The sequence below is a fragment of the Talpa occidentalis genome, unplaced genomic scaffold (assembly GCF_014898055.3).
Source record: "Talpa occidentalis isolate TD23 unplaced genomic scaffold, MPIMG_talOcc4v2.1 talOcc4.17, whole genome shotgun sequence".
Lineage (NCBI taxonomy): Eukaryota > Metazoa > Chordata > Mammalia > Eulipotyphla > Talpidae > Talpa > Talpa occidentalis.
In genome coordinates, this window is record NW_023601754.1 from 54083002 (window position 1) to 54096497 (window position 13496).

A 13496-nucleotide genomic window follows, 5' to 3' on the forward strand; every position below is an offset into this window, starting at 1 on the left:
TTTTCCCAGTTAATGGCCTTTTTTTTTTAAGCTTTTTTATTTATTTTTAAAGGTTTGTTTATTTACACAAGCACTGGGTACAGTCAGAAGCGCGGGAGGGTGAGAGAATTCACCAGAGCCAGAGCAGGCAGAAGGACCGAAGGACACTGCTGAGTGGAGCAGCGGGCGGCAGGAGAGGTCTGCGCGCCATGCGGGACCCTCCTCCGGTGGCCGGGGAGCAGCCGGGGATCGAACCGGCGCTGCAGAGGCTGCTGGCAGCTTTGCAGCCCAGCGCTCAACTGCTGCGCCACCAGGGGAGGCCCTTCCCAGTAGGTTGTATGGGCCTATGGGCCACCCCCACCAGGCCGTCTGCTGGGGGCGGGGCGGGGGGACGAGATCAGGGAAGGCTTCCTGGAGGAGGTGAGGTCCAAGCTAGCAGTGGGAATTGACAGGCCAGGAAGGCGGAGAGGCATTCCCTTTGTGTGTGCAGAACTCTAAGGAGGAGGAGGGGGGCGTGTCATGTGCATCAGAAAAGGACAGGACTGGCCGAGTGCAGGGACACAGGGACATGGCGGAGCCCTCTGAGGATCTTTAGGAGTCTGGGCTTGGCCGCAGTGAAGGGCTTCAGGCTGAGTGGTGGCTTGGTCCAGTGAGAGCTTGGGGAATATGATGGAGGGTGGTGCAGAGGGAGGTGATGAGTGACCGAGTGATCCTGGGTGTGTGGGCTGGTGTGTGGATGGAGCAAGTTTTGGGGGTTGTAGAACCATCAGGACTTGGCCAGAGGTGGATCTTGGGTGAGAAGGGGGTGTCCAGCGGAAGATACAGCAATTTGGCCTTGGCTGAGTGGATGGGGACCAGGAGGGTGAGTGGGGACAGGAAGAGGCCGAGGCCCGGTGGAGTGTGGCGAGGGTAAGGCTTTGGGGCCACCCCACCCCCTGGGGAGGCGGAGTGGAGTGTGCTCAGGGCTCTGGAGCCCAGGGGGTGGGAGATCCCCGCCGCAGCAGTCTCATCAGCCTGACCTGCAGGGAGAGGTGGGGAGAGCAGAGGCTGCCTCACCCCCCAAACAAGGAGCCAGGACGCTTGGAGCTTGGGGTCAGTGACTTGTGTTTACTAAATTCCCAAATTTCATCCCTCAGGGACCTCAGGAGGGTCGATGGCTCATCCTCCCACTGGTGGAGAGACAGGCTCAGATGCAGGACCGGCCTGGGGCTCAGTGGGTCCACGGTGTGGCCTGAACCAGAGGCCATGGCCCTCGCTGCACCCTCCATGGGTAGGGGAGTGGCTCAGAGGTGCCCACATCTGCCTTCCTCTCCCAGGCACGGTGGCAAGCCGGAGGGCAGTGACAGCTTCCACGCACCCTCACTGTGACCCGTCCCAGTTGGGCTTCAACTGAGGGGGGAGGAGGAGGAGGAGGCCTAGGCAGGCCCTTTCCTCCCTGGGCCCTGGGCCCCGGGCATGAGCCGGGAGGGTGCCTGGGCTGAGGCGGGCTCACAGCAGGGTGCAGCTGCAGCCTCGGTCCTCCATGGCCACCAGCAGCAGCCTCAGCTTGCCCGGCGAGTAGGGTGGGTATCGCAGACTGTAGATCTTCTCCAGCCCCGGGGGGCGCAGCAGGCAGGCGCGGTGATGGGAGAAAGTGTCGAAGGAGAACTTGCCGTGGTAGCTGCCCATCCCGCTGGCACCTGCACAGTGACACCGACACGGAGCCAGACCCTCAGTGACCATCCCAGGGGACATCTGGCTCTGCCAGTCACATGGCGTGACCTGGGGGGGGCCACCTCACCTCTCCCAGTCGTGGCTTCCCCATCTACAAATAGGGGTAGCCCCATCTGGGCTAATCAGGGGACACTGGGTAAAGGGCCAAGTCCTGACCCTCACCAGCACCAGCCCATAAGCACTGGGGACCCCTGGGGCCGTGTGGGGTGCTCGGTCAAGAGTATGGATCTGGGGCCAGGCCAGGCTGCCCAGGGCTGAGTCCCAGCGGGTTGCCTTGGCAAGACTTCGCCTTGGATTCCTGTGACTTGGGTGGCAGTGGCACAGTAAGCGCTGCGTTCTGAGTCCTCAGCCACAAGGGAGGGGCAGTGAAGGACCAGGCCGGAGCCCAGCCTGGGTGGGCTGGGGTAATCAAGGAGGGCTTCCTGGAGTGAGCGAGGCTGGAGGCTGTGATGTTGACCAGACGAGGAGAGTGGCCCAGGCTTGGGGACAACTCAGCTTTGGAGGTGGGTGACGTGTGGTGGGTCAGGACCTGGGCCGAGCTCAGTGTGGACAGGGCAGGAAGTGGAGAGCAGGCCCCCACGGCCAGACCAGAGGCATCTGCCTCAAGAAGCTGTGAGTTGGGCCTGACTCCATCCTGTGGGGCCTGGGAGCCCCTCATAAGATGCAGTGACTACAGAATCACCCCAGATAGACACCCCACTTCCCTGAGGAAGGCCCCACTGGGGTCAGTTCTCGGAGCCCTCGGCTCTCGCCGGCTGCTCTCCAGGCAGGGCCCAGACGGCACTGGCTGTTTGCTCTGGTGTGGAGGGTGGACTTGGAGGGACCCGCCCCGCCCCCCCCAGGAGGAAGTGGGCCCTGAGAGGTGAGGTGGCTCCCCCAGATCACGCGGCCCCTGGGAGACCAGGACGTGCCAGTGGTGAGGGGGTTGGGGGAGGCCTGTCACCCAGCCTCCTTGGGGTGAATGCTAAGGGGGCCGGGGAGGGGGCGAGGCGCAGCGAGGGAGGCCCAGTGAGCCTTGCTGCTCCTGGAGCCATCACCGTGATGGCTCTAACTGTCTCTGTGGGCCTCCCGCGTCCGTCAACACAGAGGCAGATCTGGAATGTTCTGCCCAGACATGCGGGGATGCAGGCGAGGTGTCGGGCGCCATGCGGCCAGCCGGCCCTGAGACCTACCGACTCCTCCGAAAGGCAGGCTGGCCAGGGTCATGTGCATGAAGCCGTCGTTCCCGCAGAAGCCCCCGCTGCTGGTGCAGGCCAGCACCCTCCGGACCACCTGCAGGGAAGCAGCAGTGAGCCCCACGGCCTCCGAGCCGGAGCCCCCAGCGCACAGCGCGGCCTGGGAGGGGCGTGGAGACGCGGATGGCCCGCGGGGGCGCCCGGCCAGCCCGCAGGCACCTGGGGACCCGGGAACGCGGGATGAGGTGGCAGGTCGTCAGGGAGGCTTCCCAGGGGAGGGACGGGACGTGCCTGCCGAGTCTCGAGTCTCGGGGGGCAGAGACGTGACGAGGGCCCCCCCAGGCAGAGCAAAGGGCAGGTGCAGAGGAAACGGAGCGGCCGAGGGCCCGGGTTGTCCCCGCGCGCTCTCGGGGTGGGCGAGGCTGGTCCAGGGGTCAGGCTCGGGCTTGTGTGTTCTGGTCATTTCCCGGGGCGCCTTCCAGGAGCCGGACACCGAGCGGGCACCACAGCCACCCGACTGGCCAGGAGGCACGGAATGAAGGTGGGGCCGACGGGGACACCAGGCCCTGGGGGACACAGCAGAGCTGCCCTCTGCAGATCCAGGGGTGTGCAGCCCAGACTGGACGGGGGTGGGGGTGGAATCTGGCTGCTCCCAGGAGGAAGGACAGGACAGATGCTGGGCGGCCGCCGTCCCAGGATGCCCTGACCGCCGCTAGCCCCTGCCGGGCCCTGGGTCTGCCCTGGCCCTGGGGTTGCTGCCCCTCTGCTGCCCAGCTGCACTGCCCCCACGCCCTGCTGGCACCCGCTCCCACCTCCGCCCACCCCGCCCCCGAGCCGCACCCGGCTGCTGCTGGAGAAGGCGTACAGGGCCAGCGGCTTCTCCCGCCTGTTGATGAACTCGATGGCCTCATCCAGGCTCCCCACGGTCACGATGGGCAGGATGGGCCCGAAGATCTCCTCCTGCATCACCGGCTCCGTCTCCTTCACGTCCACCAGCACCGTGGGGGCTGCGGGCGCAGGGACGGCTCAGCCCCCGGGACGCCGCAGGGACGTGGCGGGGCGCCCTGGGAGCCCCGGGCCGGGTTCCCGGGGGGCCTGCACGCGGCCTCCAGCGTGGGGCCCGAGCCCAGGGCCGGGGGGGGGAGGCCGGGCTCACCGATGTAGCGGTCCCCCTCGTCGCTCTGGCCCCCGATGGCCACGCGGCCGCAGCCCAGCAGGCCCTGCAGCCGCCCGAACTGCTTCTCACTGATGATGCGGCCCAGGTTGGGGGAGCGCTGGGGGTCCTCGCCGAAGAAGCGGGTGATGGCCCTCTGCAGCGCGGGCAGCAGCCGCTCCCGCGTGGCGGGGCTGCACAGGACGTAGTCGGGGGCCACGCAGGTCTGGCCGGCGTTGAAGTAGCGGAAAAAGGCCACGCGGTTGGCCACGGTCTGGGGGTCGCAGCTGTTGTCCACGTAGCAGGGGTTCTTGCCCCCCAGCTCCAGCGTGACGGGCGTCAGGTGCTTGGCGGCGGCCGTCATGACGATCCTGCCCACTCGCGGGCTCCCTGGGGACACAGGAGTTGAGCCTAATGCCTGAGCAGCTTTGCCTGATGCTCAGCGTCAGCTTCCCGGCCCCTCCTGCCTCTCCCGTTGGGCTGACTGTCCGGGCCTGCCACCCCGGAACCCGCCCCAGGAGCCTGGCCTGCCTACCCAGGCTGTGGCCATCAGGGCTTCTCCCACCGCTAGTCACCCCCTCGTCTTCCTACATAGCCTTCCTGTCCCTGTTCTCCAGCGTCCCCCCAGGACCCAGCCGGGCCCCCTCACCCGTGAAGAAGATGTAGTCGAACCTGTGCTCCAGCAGCCGCCCCGTCTCCTCGGGCCCGCCCAGCAGCACGGCGAAGCAGCTCTGCAAGGCGGGCCGGGCGGTGGGCTCCCTCTGGGACCCCAGCCCGGGAGCCTGGAGGGACTGCCCCCTCGCCCTGCCGGGGGCTCTAGGTGGGGAGGGGAGACCTCCAGGGGCCCAGGCGGCTGTGAAGGGGGGGGACCTGCGGGGGAACCCGGGCCAGGCCCAGGTGAGCGGGCAAGTAGAGATGGGGCCCCTGGGGCGGAGTGCTCGGGGGCAGCTGTGGTCGCCAGCCCCGTTTCCCTCGGAGGGGGCAGGCCGGACGGGGCCACGCAACCCAGAGGAGACAGGACCGAGGGAGGAACTCGGGTCCTGCCCCCAAGGACCCACCTGTCCCCGCTGGTCTGCCCAGTCCCTGCTCACCTGGTCCAGGTACCGGGGCAGCACCTCGGCCAGGACCTTCTCGGTGCCCTTGCTGATCTCCGACGGCTTCAGCACCACGCAGTTCCCTGCGGGCAGGGGAGGGAGAGAGCTGGGAGGCATGGGGCTCGCGGCACCCCAGGGCGGCACAGGGCGGGTGCTGGCCTCTCTCCACCTCCAGGGGAAGAGCCTGGCTCAGGGACGTGAGGTGACAAGCCCGGGGCCACAGCCGGGGGAGAGCGACCCGAACGGGAGTTAGACCTTTGCCAGCTGGTGCCAGCTCCTCCCTCCTCCCTGGCTGTGGTGAGAGGGAGGTGGGCAGCGGTGGGCAGGCTGGGAAGGTGGAGAGGCTGGGCTCTCACCTGCGGCCAGGGCCCCCACCAGGGGCACCAGGGTCAGGTTCACGGGGTAGTTCCAGGGGGCGATGATGAGCACCAGGCCGAAGGGCTCCTTGCGGATGAAGGCCGAGTCCAGCTGTGTGGCCTGGGCCGGGCCAGCGTGAATGGTGAAGGGCGAGGCCCCGAAACCCTCCGCACCCCCACCCCTGGGGCGGTGACCCCCGGGGAGCCCAAGGCACTCACCAGGTTCTTGGACACCTTCTCGTCCTTCATCCAGGCTCGCAGGTTCCGGAGCGCCTTGTCGATCTCGCCCTGGCCAATGCTGATCTCTGACATCTCGGACTCGAAGGGCGACTACGGGGCCGAGGGCAGGGAGGGAGTTCTGGGGGCCTGCTCCTGTGAGCACGTTCACTCACACGCTCGCGGCGCCCGTCGGGGTGCCTGTCCCGGGAACCCGGTGGGCACAGGGCCACGAAAAACCTGCCCCTTAGAGCTGACCTGAGACGCTGGCATGACCGTGAGGGCCCTGGCCCTCGGAGGACGGGAGCACCAGAGGGCGCCATGGGTGAGGAAGAGACTGGGGGCGGGTGCCAGGGAGTATCAGCGTGCACTAGTGCGTGTGAGTGTGCGCGTGTCCAATGTTACGGCGGCAGTGCAGGGCTCTGGGGTGAGGCGACAGCGCAGCAGTGAGGAAAGGGAGGGGGGAGCTCATGGATCTTTCTAGGCAGATATTCCAGGCAGGGCCCGGCATGTGCAAAGGCCCTGAGGTGAGGATGGGCGTCCCAACCAGCGCGGTGCCACGGGGCTGAGGCCATGGGGCCAGGACCTGCTCTCTGCGGGCTGGCGGGCACAGCAGAGACAGGGTTAACCTAGGACTTGTGAGGACTGTCTGTAGGGCTGGCTGGGTGGACATCCGTCTGCAGGGGACAGCCCTGGGGACAGATGTCCCTGAGTAAATGCCGTCACGTCCAGCGCAGGGGTGGGGGGTGCCCGTCAGATTTCCAGGGCAGGAGCAAGGAGGCAGAAATCAACAGGGACGCTGTCGATCTGGGCTGCTGGGTTGCCAGCTCCAGCCCCGCAGGGAGGGGAGGCCCCGCCCACCGCGCAGCTGCCAGGGCCGGAGGCCCAAGGCCAGACACCAGTCCCCGCGCATCACTGACGACAGCGCCAGCCCCTCTGCCAGAAGGGGGGGATGAGCAGGAGGGGCGGGGTGCCGGGTCAGCGCAGCGGGCAAACCCAAGTCCAGAGAAAGGGACGCCCTGCCCAGGGTCGCTCAGCAAGCCAGTGGCCAGGCCAGGCCAGCGCTGAGCCCTGGCGGGGGCTGCCATCATGGAGGAAGATGCCACATGCCCCAGCGCCGAGTCCGCGTGTGTCAAGCAGCCCGTCCTTGTGCCCAGACTGCGCGACCCTGAACTTGGTAGGTGACCTTTGACCGCAGTGAACTGTGCCCTGATTTGCCGGAGGGTCTGGACCCAGCTGAGTGCTGTGACTTTGAGCCAGGATTGTGTGGCCTTAGGCAGGGACGTGCCCTCTCTGAGCCGCCTCTGGTGGTGCCCGGGCGAGACTGCCCCTCTCGGAAGGTTGTCGGGGCTTCAACAAGAGGATTCCTCAGGGCAGGTGGGCAGATGCTGCTGCTGGGAGGTGTGGGGCAGGGCCCGCAAGGTCAGAGGGAGGGACTGGATTTTCTGGGCTGCCGCTCCCTTTGTGGGGCTCAGCTCAGGAGCCTCAAGAGGAGTCGGGATGGGAGGGGGTGAAATCTGAGCTGACGGGAGAAAAGGGACCAGCTAGACAGTCGGGTCAGGTAGACGGGCCAGCGCCGGGTGGACAGGGGCTTAGTGGGGGTGTGGTCCCCAGGTATGCGTCGCCTCCGGCCTAGACCAGGCCCAGTGAGCGGGACACTCCCACAGGAGGCAAACCGGGCCTGGGCGCGGGAGAACCGGATGGGTAGGGCAGACTGAGCGCCTGGTGACTCCAGCAGCGCTGACAGGGATCCCCAGCCACCCGGCGTCATCCCGAGGCCTCTCGTTCGGTTCGTGCTCGCTTGCTGCAGCGTCTCCACAGGACCTGGGTGGAGCTGGCGGGAGGGGGGATGGGTAGCCGTGGTATCCACTAGCTCAAGGGTCTAACCTGCAGCCCAGAGTGGCAAAAGGACTGCCCAGGAATCACTGTGGGGTCCCTTGCGTGAGCTCAGGAGCCTCCAGGCTGTTCCTGGGACACCTGGGGTCTTGAGGGACGATGAGCTCAGTGCTGCAGGCCTCAATGCTGCAGGACAGGAGGTGACCACAGGGGCAGGCAGGCAGGCCACTGACTTGTGCTGGGGGCCTTGGGGAGGATTCCAAGTGGTGAGGAGCCAGTGGAATGCAAGACGGGGTCCCCCTGGACATGTGGCCTTTGTGGTAAATGCAAAGAACATTTTGTCCAGAGAAGAACCCCTGTCTGGTTGCCCTGGGTGGGGGCACCAAGGAGTGGACCTGCTGGCTGAGGGTGCACCACACAGGAGTGCATGTCTCCGGCTCCTGCCATGGCTGCTTCTGGAACTGGAAAAGACCTCTGTCCATGAGGCCCTGCGGGGTGTGACGCCCTCCCTGGCCCTCATCGTTGCTATCTCGGCCTCTCCCACCCCTCAGCCATGCCGGCCTCCCTGCTGCTCCCCAAGCACAAACACACCAGCACCTCCTGCCTCAGGGCCTTTGCACATACCATGCCAGCCACCATCCTCCCCCTGCACCCTGCCCACCCACATGGCTCCTTTCCTCTCCTTCACATCTCTGCTCTTGTGCCACCTCCCCAGAGAACCTCCACTGACCCCACAGATAAAGCGGCCCCTGATCTAGGCCCTCTCTCATGCCCTTCAGACTGGGACTTACTGCCCCTCAGCATGGTACGCCGTGATTTATTTATGGTCGTGCATCTTTCCAGCAGACCTGGGCACAGGACTGTGCTTGATCTCTGGTATCCCCAGAGCTTAGAGCCGAGTAGTTGTCATGATTGCAGGGCGGGTGAGTGGCTGGGTGGGCGCAGAAGAGCACCCGGGGAAGGAGGAGGCGCTCAGTTCACCTTCCTGGAACACGCAGCTGTCCCAGCCTCCTGACGCCGCCCACCCTGTGCAGGCCCCACAGGCACCCGCCGCCCACCTTGTGTAGGTCCTCCGCCAGCGCCTCCTGCAGAAGCTGCTTGTTGTCCCGCAGGAAGCGACTCAGGCCCTTGAGCTGCGCTGCCCGGAACTCAGCCGGCCGTGTCCGCCCCGCCCGGAAGGTGTCCCGCAGCCGCTGCAGCGTGTCCTCCAGGGAGTCCATCCTGCGGGGGTGGCACATGGTGGGTCACAGACGGCCTGCCCCCAACCTTGCTTGCCCCCCCCCCGGGCTTACGGAACCCCACAGGGACTCACAGTCACCCCACCGGGGCCAGGGCTGCCCTCACTTATACACATTTGTACACACACTCAGACACACACAAAAATGTACCCAGGACGACTCCGCTCCATGCGCGGCAGGAGGGTCTGGGAGGGGCTGAGGGATTGGCGTGTGCCAGCGGCCAGGGGCCTGTGTGCCTTCCTGCCTCTCGGAAGTCAGCCCCAAGTCATGCCCCCACTCTGCCCTGTGCCCTCCCTGCCATAGGCTGCCTCGCCACTGCCAGGCTGAGCCACGTGCCCGGCGGGAGCTGGATAAGTAGAGGGACAGTCCACCAACCGCTACTCTGGGACATTCCAGGCACAGAATGCTCTGTCCCCGCCTCCTCAGCCTGGTGGTGGCTCAGAGGGCTGGTGGCTGTAGGCAAAGGCCTTCTCTCAGCTCCCAGCTCCCCAGCAAGATGGAGAAAGAACTCTGGCTTCCCCTGCTGCCCTGGCTTCCCCGTCTTAGAGGAACAGGTGAGGGGGGACAGGGCGGGGACGCTGCCGTGCTGCCCTCAGCCAGGGCTGGCAGGCAGGTCGGGCCCTGACACTCCCCTGGGCCCCATCTGTTTACTTGCAGCTCATCAGAGGAGAGCTCTGACGCACTCACTTCTTGGCCAGGTGCCAGGAACCTGTGGGGACCCTTTCTGCCTTCCCTTGCTGTCTCCCCTTCAGGTCCTGGCTTGGCTAATGCCTCCTCCTCCAGGCAGCCTGCCTGGACTACTCCCTCACACACTTCCCCAGTGGCCCCTTGGCTTTGCTCCCCACCACACTGGCATACCCTGTAGTAGGTGCCTGCTTTCATTCTGACCACCTCCCTGCCCCCCCATTGTCTCCTGCTACCCCCTCCCATGGGCCTAGGAGGCAAGCCCCTCTTTGTCTGCTAAACTCATCATTTGGGTCTTCACGCCTCAAACTCATCTCGTAGGAGAGTAGGGAAAATGGCCACCCACCCAGAGGGTGTTTGTCAAGAATGAAGCCACACCACCCAGTTCTGAGTCCAAGGCCATGCATCAGTGCCCCCGAGGCTGCCAGGGATGGGCAGCACAGGCCTTCGTTTTCTGGAAAGTTCCTTGGCCCCGAGGGCTGAGCCTGCCATACCAAGAGGATGGCATGGCCTGATGGGCATTTTGCCTGGAGTCCTGCTGGAGCCCTGGGTCTGCCCTGGCGTGGCTGGGCCAGGCTGACCCCATGGGCCTCCTGCTCTGTCAGGAGAGAGCTTGCAGCTGCCTTGGGCACAGGACAGGCTTACTGGCCACGTGACCTTGGGCAAGTCACTGCCCCTTCCCTACCTCCATTTCTAGGTCGGTAAAATGGAGATGACAATTGCTCTTGCTCTGGTTCCGAGTATTAAGTGACACACGCAGCACAAAGCGGCTGCCATGGTACCCAGCGTAAGTGGTGGCTTTAACTAGGCACTCAGCAAACATTATTCTGCCCCCTCTACTCCCAGGCCTCTCTCTGGCCCGCTGTCCCCTCAGGTGCTGTGGATGAGTGCCGAGGGCAAGCCGCACCCAGCCCTCTCCTGACTCCCCAGGGTTCTCTGCCTGCAGCACCCATAAAAGTGTGAAACACGGCAGCTAAACAGTGCTTCTCCCTTGGGGGTGGGGAGCTGGAGATCCTGGAACATTCCGGCAGCCTCTCCTGGCTACATTGACTCCAAACCACCCAGTGTTGTCCCCAGCTGGTGGGTCACTCTGGATCCAGGCCCCAGGGGTGCCCCTTGAGGACCAGGGGGCTGGGCAGAACCCGGGCATGCTCAGGAGCCAAGGCTGCCCCCTGCGTGGGGCTTGGGGGCGCCTGGGCTGGGGACGGGCAGTCACCGTGGACACAGATGACGGGTTCCTGCAGCAGCACCTGGCAATGGCGGCCCCCAGCCCACCTCCACCCGGCACGTGCGAGGCTGTGTCGTGCACAAGGACGCTGAGAGCCGCCCCCGCTCTGCGCCGCTGCCCGCCCGCCCTCCCAAGCCGCGCCTGTGCCTGGGCGGGGAGCAAGGTGGCCTGGCCCTGGGGAGTTGGGAGAAGGGACCCCTGCGTCCACCCGCACTGCAGCCCCAGGCCCGGGCGGGCAGGGGTGTGGCTGGGTCGGGCCCCCGCAAGCGGCCACGGCTCCCGACGGTCTCCTCCTCCTTCCCCTGCGAGCCTCGGCGGCCCGGCCTCGGGGGTGCCCGGGGGTCCAGGGGCTGAGGCGGCCGCAGCGTCAACCGCCCGCCTGGCGTACCTGTCCTGACCGCGGCCGTGGCGCGTTGCTAAATCATCTGACGGTGAAAGGGGGGCTGTTTCCCCGGGCGGCCGTGAAGGACAGCTGTGCCCGCGGGCTCGGGCCGGGGAGAGCCGGGGCGGAAGCCGGGAGGACCCGGTGGGCACAGTCTCGTCCAGGCCAGGGTGCGGAGGGCCCGGGGAGTCCCCATCAGGCCCCTGCGGTGGAGGCCACACTCTCACGGGCCCTCACACCCTGGGGGCGTGGGGAGGGGAGCAACTGGGGACCAACCCTTGCCGTGGCTGAGCCACCCGCGGCCCCAACCCGGGAGAGGCTGCGCCGGCGCCCGACGCGGGCAGAGGCCCTCTGGCCATCGGTTCCTGCTCCATGAAGGGCGGGTCTGGCGTCCTTCCTTCTCAGACACCGGGGAGGCCATTTCCCAAGGAGAGGGGTCTCCTGGGACCACACCCGGGCGCCCCCGCCTCAGCACCGGACGGCGGCGGCGCCAGAAACCTCGAGTTGTGAAATGAATGCTGGGCCGGGGGTGGGTGGGGACTCGGTGCCCGCTTCGGGGCAGCTGTGACCAGCCCAGGGTCCCCGCTTCCCCTAAGTGATGCCCAGCGCCCCAGGAGAAGAAGGGACGCTGGCCCCCCGCCCCGCCCCGCTGTCCGGTCCCGCGGCGGGCAGGCCCGCCCTCCTCTCTTCCCCGGGAGGACCGGGGAGGCCGGGGCGAGGCGTCTGCGCCTGTGGCCTGAGCGCCGGGCCTGCCCGGGGTCGGCACCCAGCCGGCAGCGGTGTCCCTGAGGCTCGCCGCTCTTCCCCCGGCCTCCCAGACACCGTACCTGAGGCCCTGCCAAGCTGCCCTTCCTCCTGGCAGTCCCCTGGCTTCCTGCCGCCGCGGTTGTGTAATGTCCGAGCTGAGCCAGCCCCCGGGGAGGACTTTGGCCCCGGGCCAGCCGGAGGCCGGACTGAGATTTCACCACCAGCTCCCTCCGGGGCCTCTAGCGCCTCTCCCGGACCACAGAGCTGGCGCCGGCCGGGGTCACACAGCAGGCGTCCTGGGAGCTCTGAGCTGAGGGGTCCCACCCGAGGCCTGGCGGTAGGACCCAGGCCCCGCTGGGGGTGGAGTGCCCGGGGCGGCGGCCCGGTGAGCTGTGGGGGGGTTGGGACCCAGTGGCCTGGGCTGACAAGCTCAGGCCCCCCCACCCCCGAGCATCTGTTGCCCTCTGCCAAATGAAGAGGTCGGATGGAAAGATGCTGGCGTCCAGGAATACCACCCGGGGACCGCGCTGCGCCCTCTGCCCTCAGGGCACGTGGGGCCCCTCCTCCAGCCCCCGTGGACCCATCGCCCCAGCAACCTGACGATGTACAGTGGGGAAGCGGAGGCGCAGGGGGCAGGTCCAGACAGCGCAAGGCCCAGGTGGAGGGACCGGCCCACCCTGGAGCCTGACGCGTGGCAGCTGCGGCTGTGTCCGCCCAACTTGCCCTTCAGCCTCCCAGGCCGAGCGCCACCCTCTGTCCGCTTGGATGGTCTTCCGTGACAGGTGTCAGCGTGGGGGGCCCTGGGCCCTGGGCGCCAGAGCCAGGCCGTCCTGGGCCCTGCCCGCCCCTCCCGCCCTCCCGCACACCTGTGGCTGCAGGACTGCAGGACGGATCGGGTTACAGGCGTGGGGAGCGGCTCCTTTGTGTCAGCGCTTCACCTCGCCCTGAGCCGGCTGTTGTCCCTCCGCAGAGGTGCCCTGGGTCGGCCTGGGATCCTGGCCCCGGGGGCCCTCTGGGCCGACTGGCACCTGGGAGGTGCTCCTCAAGCCCCCGCCCTCCCGCACCCCGCCCCTGGGAGGCAGGAGAAGCTGGCCCACACCGGCTGGGGAGCCCCTGGAGGCTTCGGCCAACAGGGATGGGGGCCGGGGCTGGAGGAGCCCCTGTGCTCGGGGTGGGATGGAGCCCCCAGCCGCTGCCTGTCACGTGGCTCAGCATGTGACAGCCCTGCCCTGCCATCTGGAGCTGAGCCAGGCAGTGGCAAGAGGGAGCCAGGTGAGGCCGGGCTGGGGCTGAGCAAGAAGCCCCGAGAGGGCAGCCCCTGGCTAAGGCCACACAGCCCATCGGAGACCCGCCTGGAGAGCTACTGGCAAGTGGGGGTGTTAGGGGGAAAAGGCTGTCCCAAAGCTGATCCCATACAGGCTTCGTGGACTCCACCCCCACCCCAGGCCAAAGCCAAAGACACTGGGAACTCCACATCCCATCCCCACCCAAGGGAAGGTGGCTGGGACCTGAGGGTGGGGTTCAGCAGCCAGGTTGGGATAAAGCCAGACCTGTGGGCTTTGGGGGGTCCCCCATTTTGGCTCTCAGCCGGCTTGCAGCGTCCGGCCAGCTCTGAGAGTGACTTTGGGTTTCCAGGTCGTCGGATTGGGCAGGACGCATGAAAGATATTATTTCCCTAGTTTCTCCCTGAGTTGT

The 13496-nt window shown here is 66.9% G+C and overlaps 1 protein-coding gene across 2 annotated transcripts; it reads right to left on the reverse strand.

Moving 5' to 3' along the window:
- Nucleotides 1-37: 37 nt before the first annotated feature.
- Nucleotides 38-12691, reverse strand: ALDH3B1 (aldehyde dehydrogenase 3 family member B1). Of its 2 annotated transcripts, none has more exons than XM_037517447.2 (10): nt 12668-12691; nt 8581-8743; nt 5690-5800; nt 5471-5591; nt 5112-5197; nt 4670-4751; nt 4024-4410; nt 3708-3874; nt 2865-2964; nt 38-1658 (listed from the first exon to the last, which is right to left on the reverse strand). In XM_037517447.2, the coding sequence occupies exons 2-10, from the start codon at nt 8740-8742 to the stop codon at nt 1468-1470; spliced, it is 1407 nt and encodes a 468-aa protein (XP_037373344.1). In that variant the 5' UTR covers nt 8743; nt 12668-12691; the 3' UTR covers nt 38-1467. The 2 variants fall into 2 exon arrangements, with proteins under 2 accessions (XP_037373344.1, XP_037373345.1); XM_037517448.2 differs by lacking the exon at nt 12668-12691 and adding an exon at nt 11882-11984.
- Nucleotides 12692-13496: the final 805 nt, after the last annotated feature.

What these genes read in the sequence shown, in the direction of transcription:
- ALDH3B1 (XM_037517447.2), bottom strand. Translation starts at nt 8,742, where the DNA reads ATGGACTCCCTGGAGGACACGCTGCAGCGGCTGCGGGACACCTTCCGG. An exon ending in TGGCGGAGGACCTACACAAG is followed by an intron (nt 5,801 to 8,580) that starts GTGGGCGGCGGG and finishes TCGGCCCCGTAG; the next exon opens with TCGCCCTTCGAGTCCGAGAT. An exon ending in CCTTCTCCAGCAGCAGCCGG is followed by an intron (nt 2,965 to 3,707) that starts GTGCGGCTCGGG and finishes GCTTCCCTGCAG; the next exon opens with GTGGTCCGGAGGGTGCTGGC.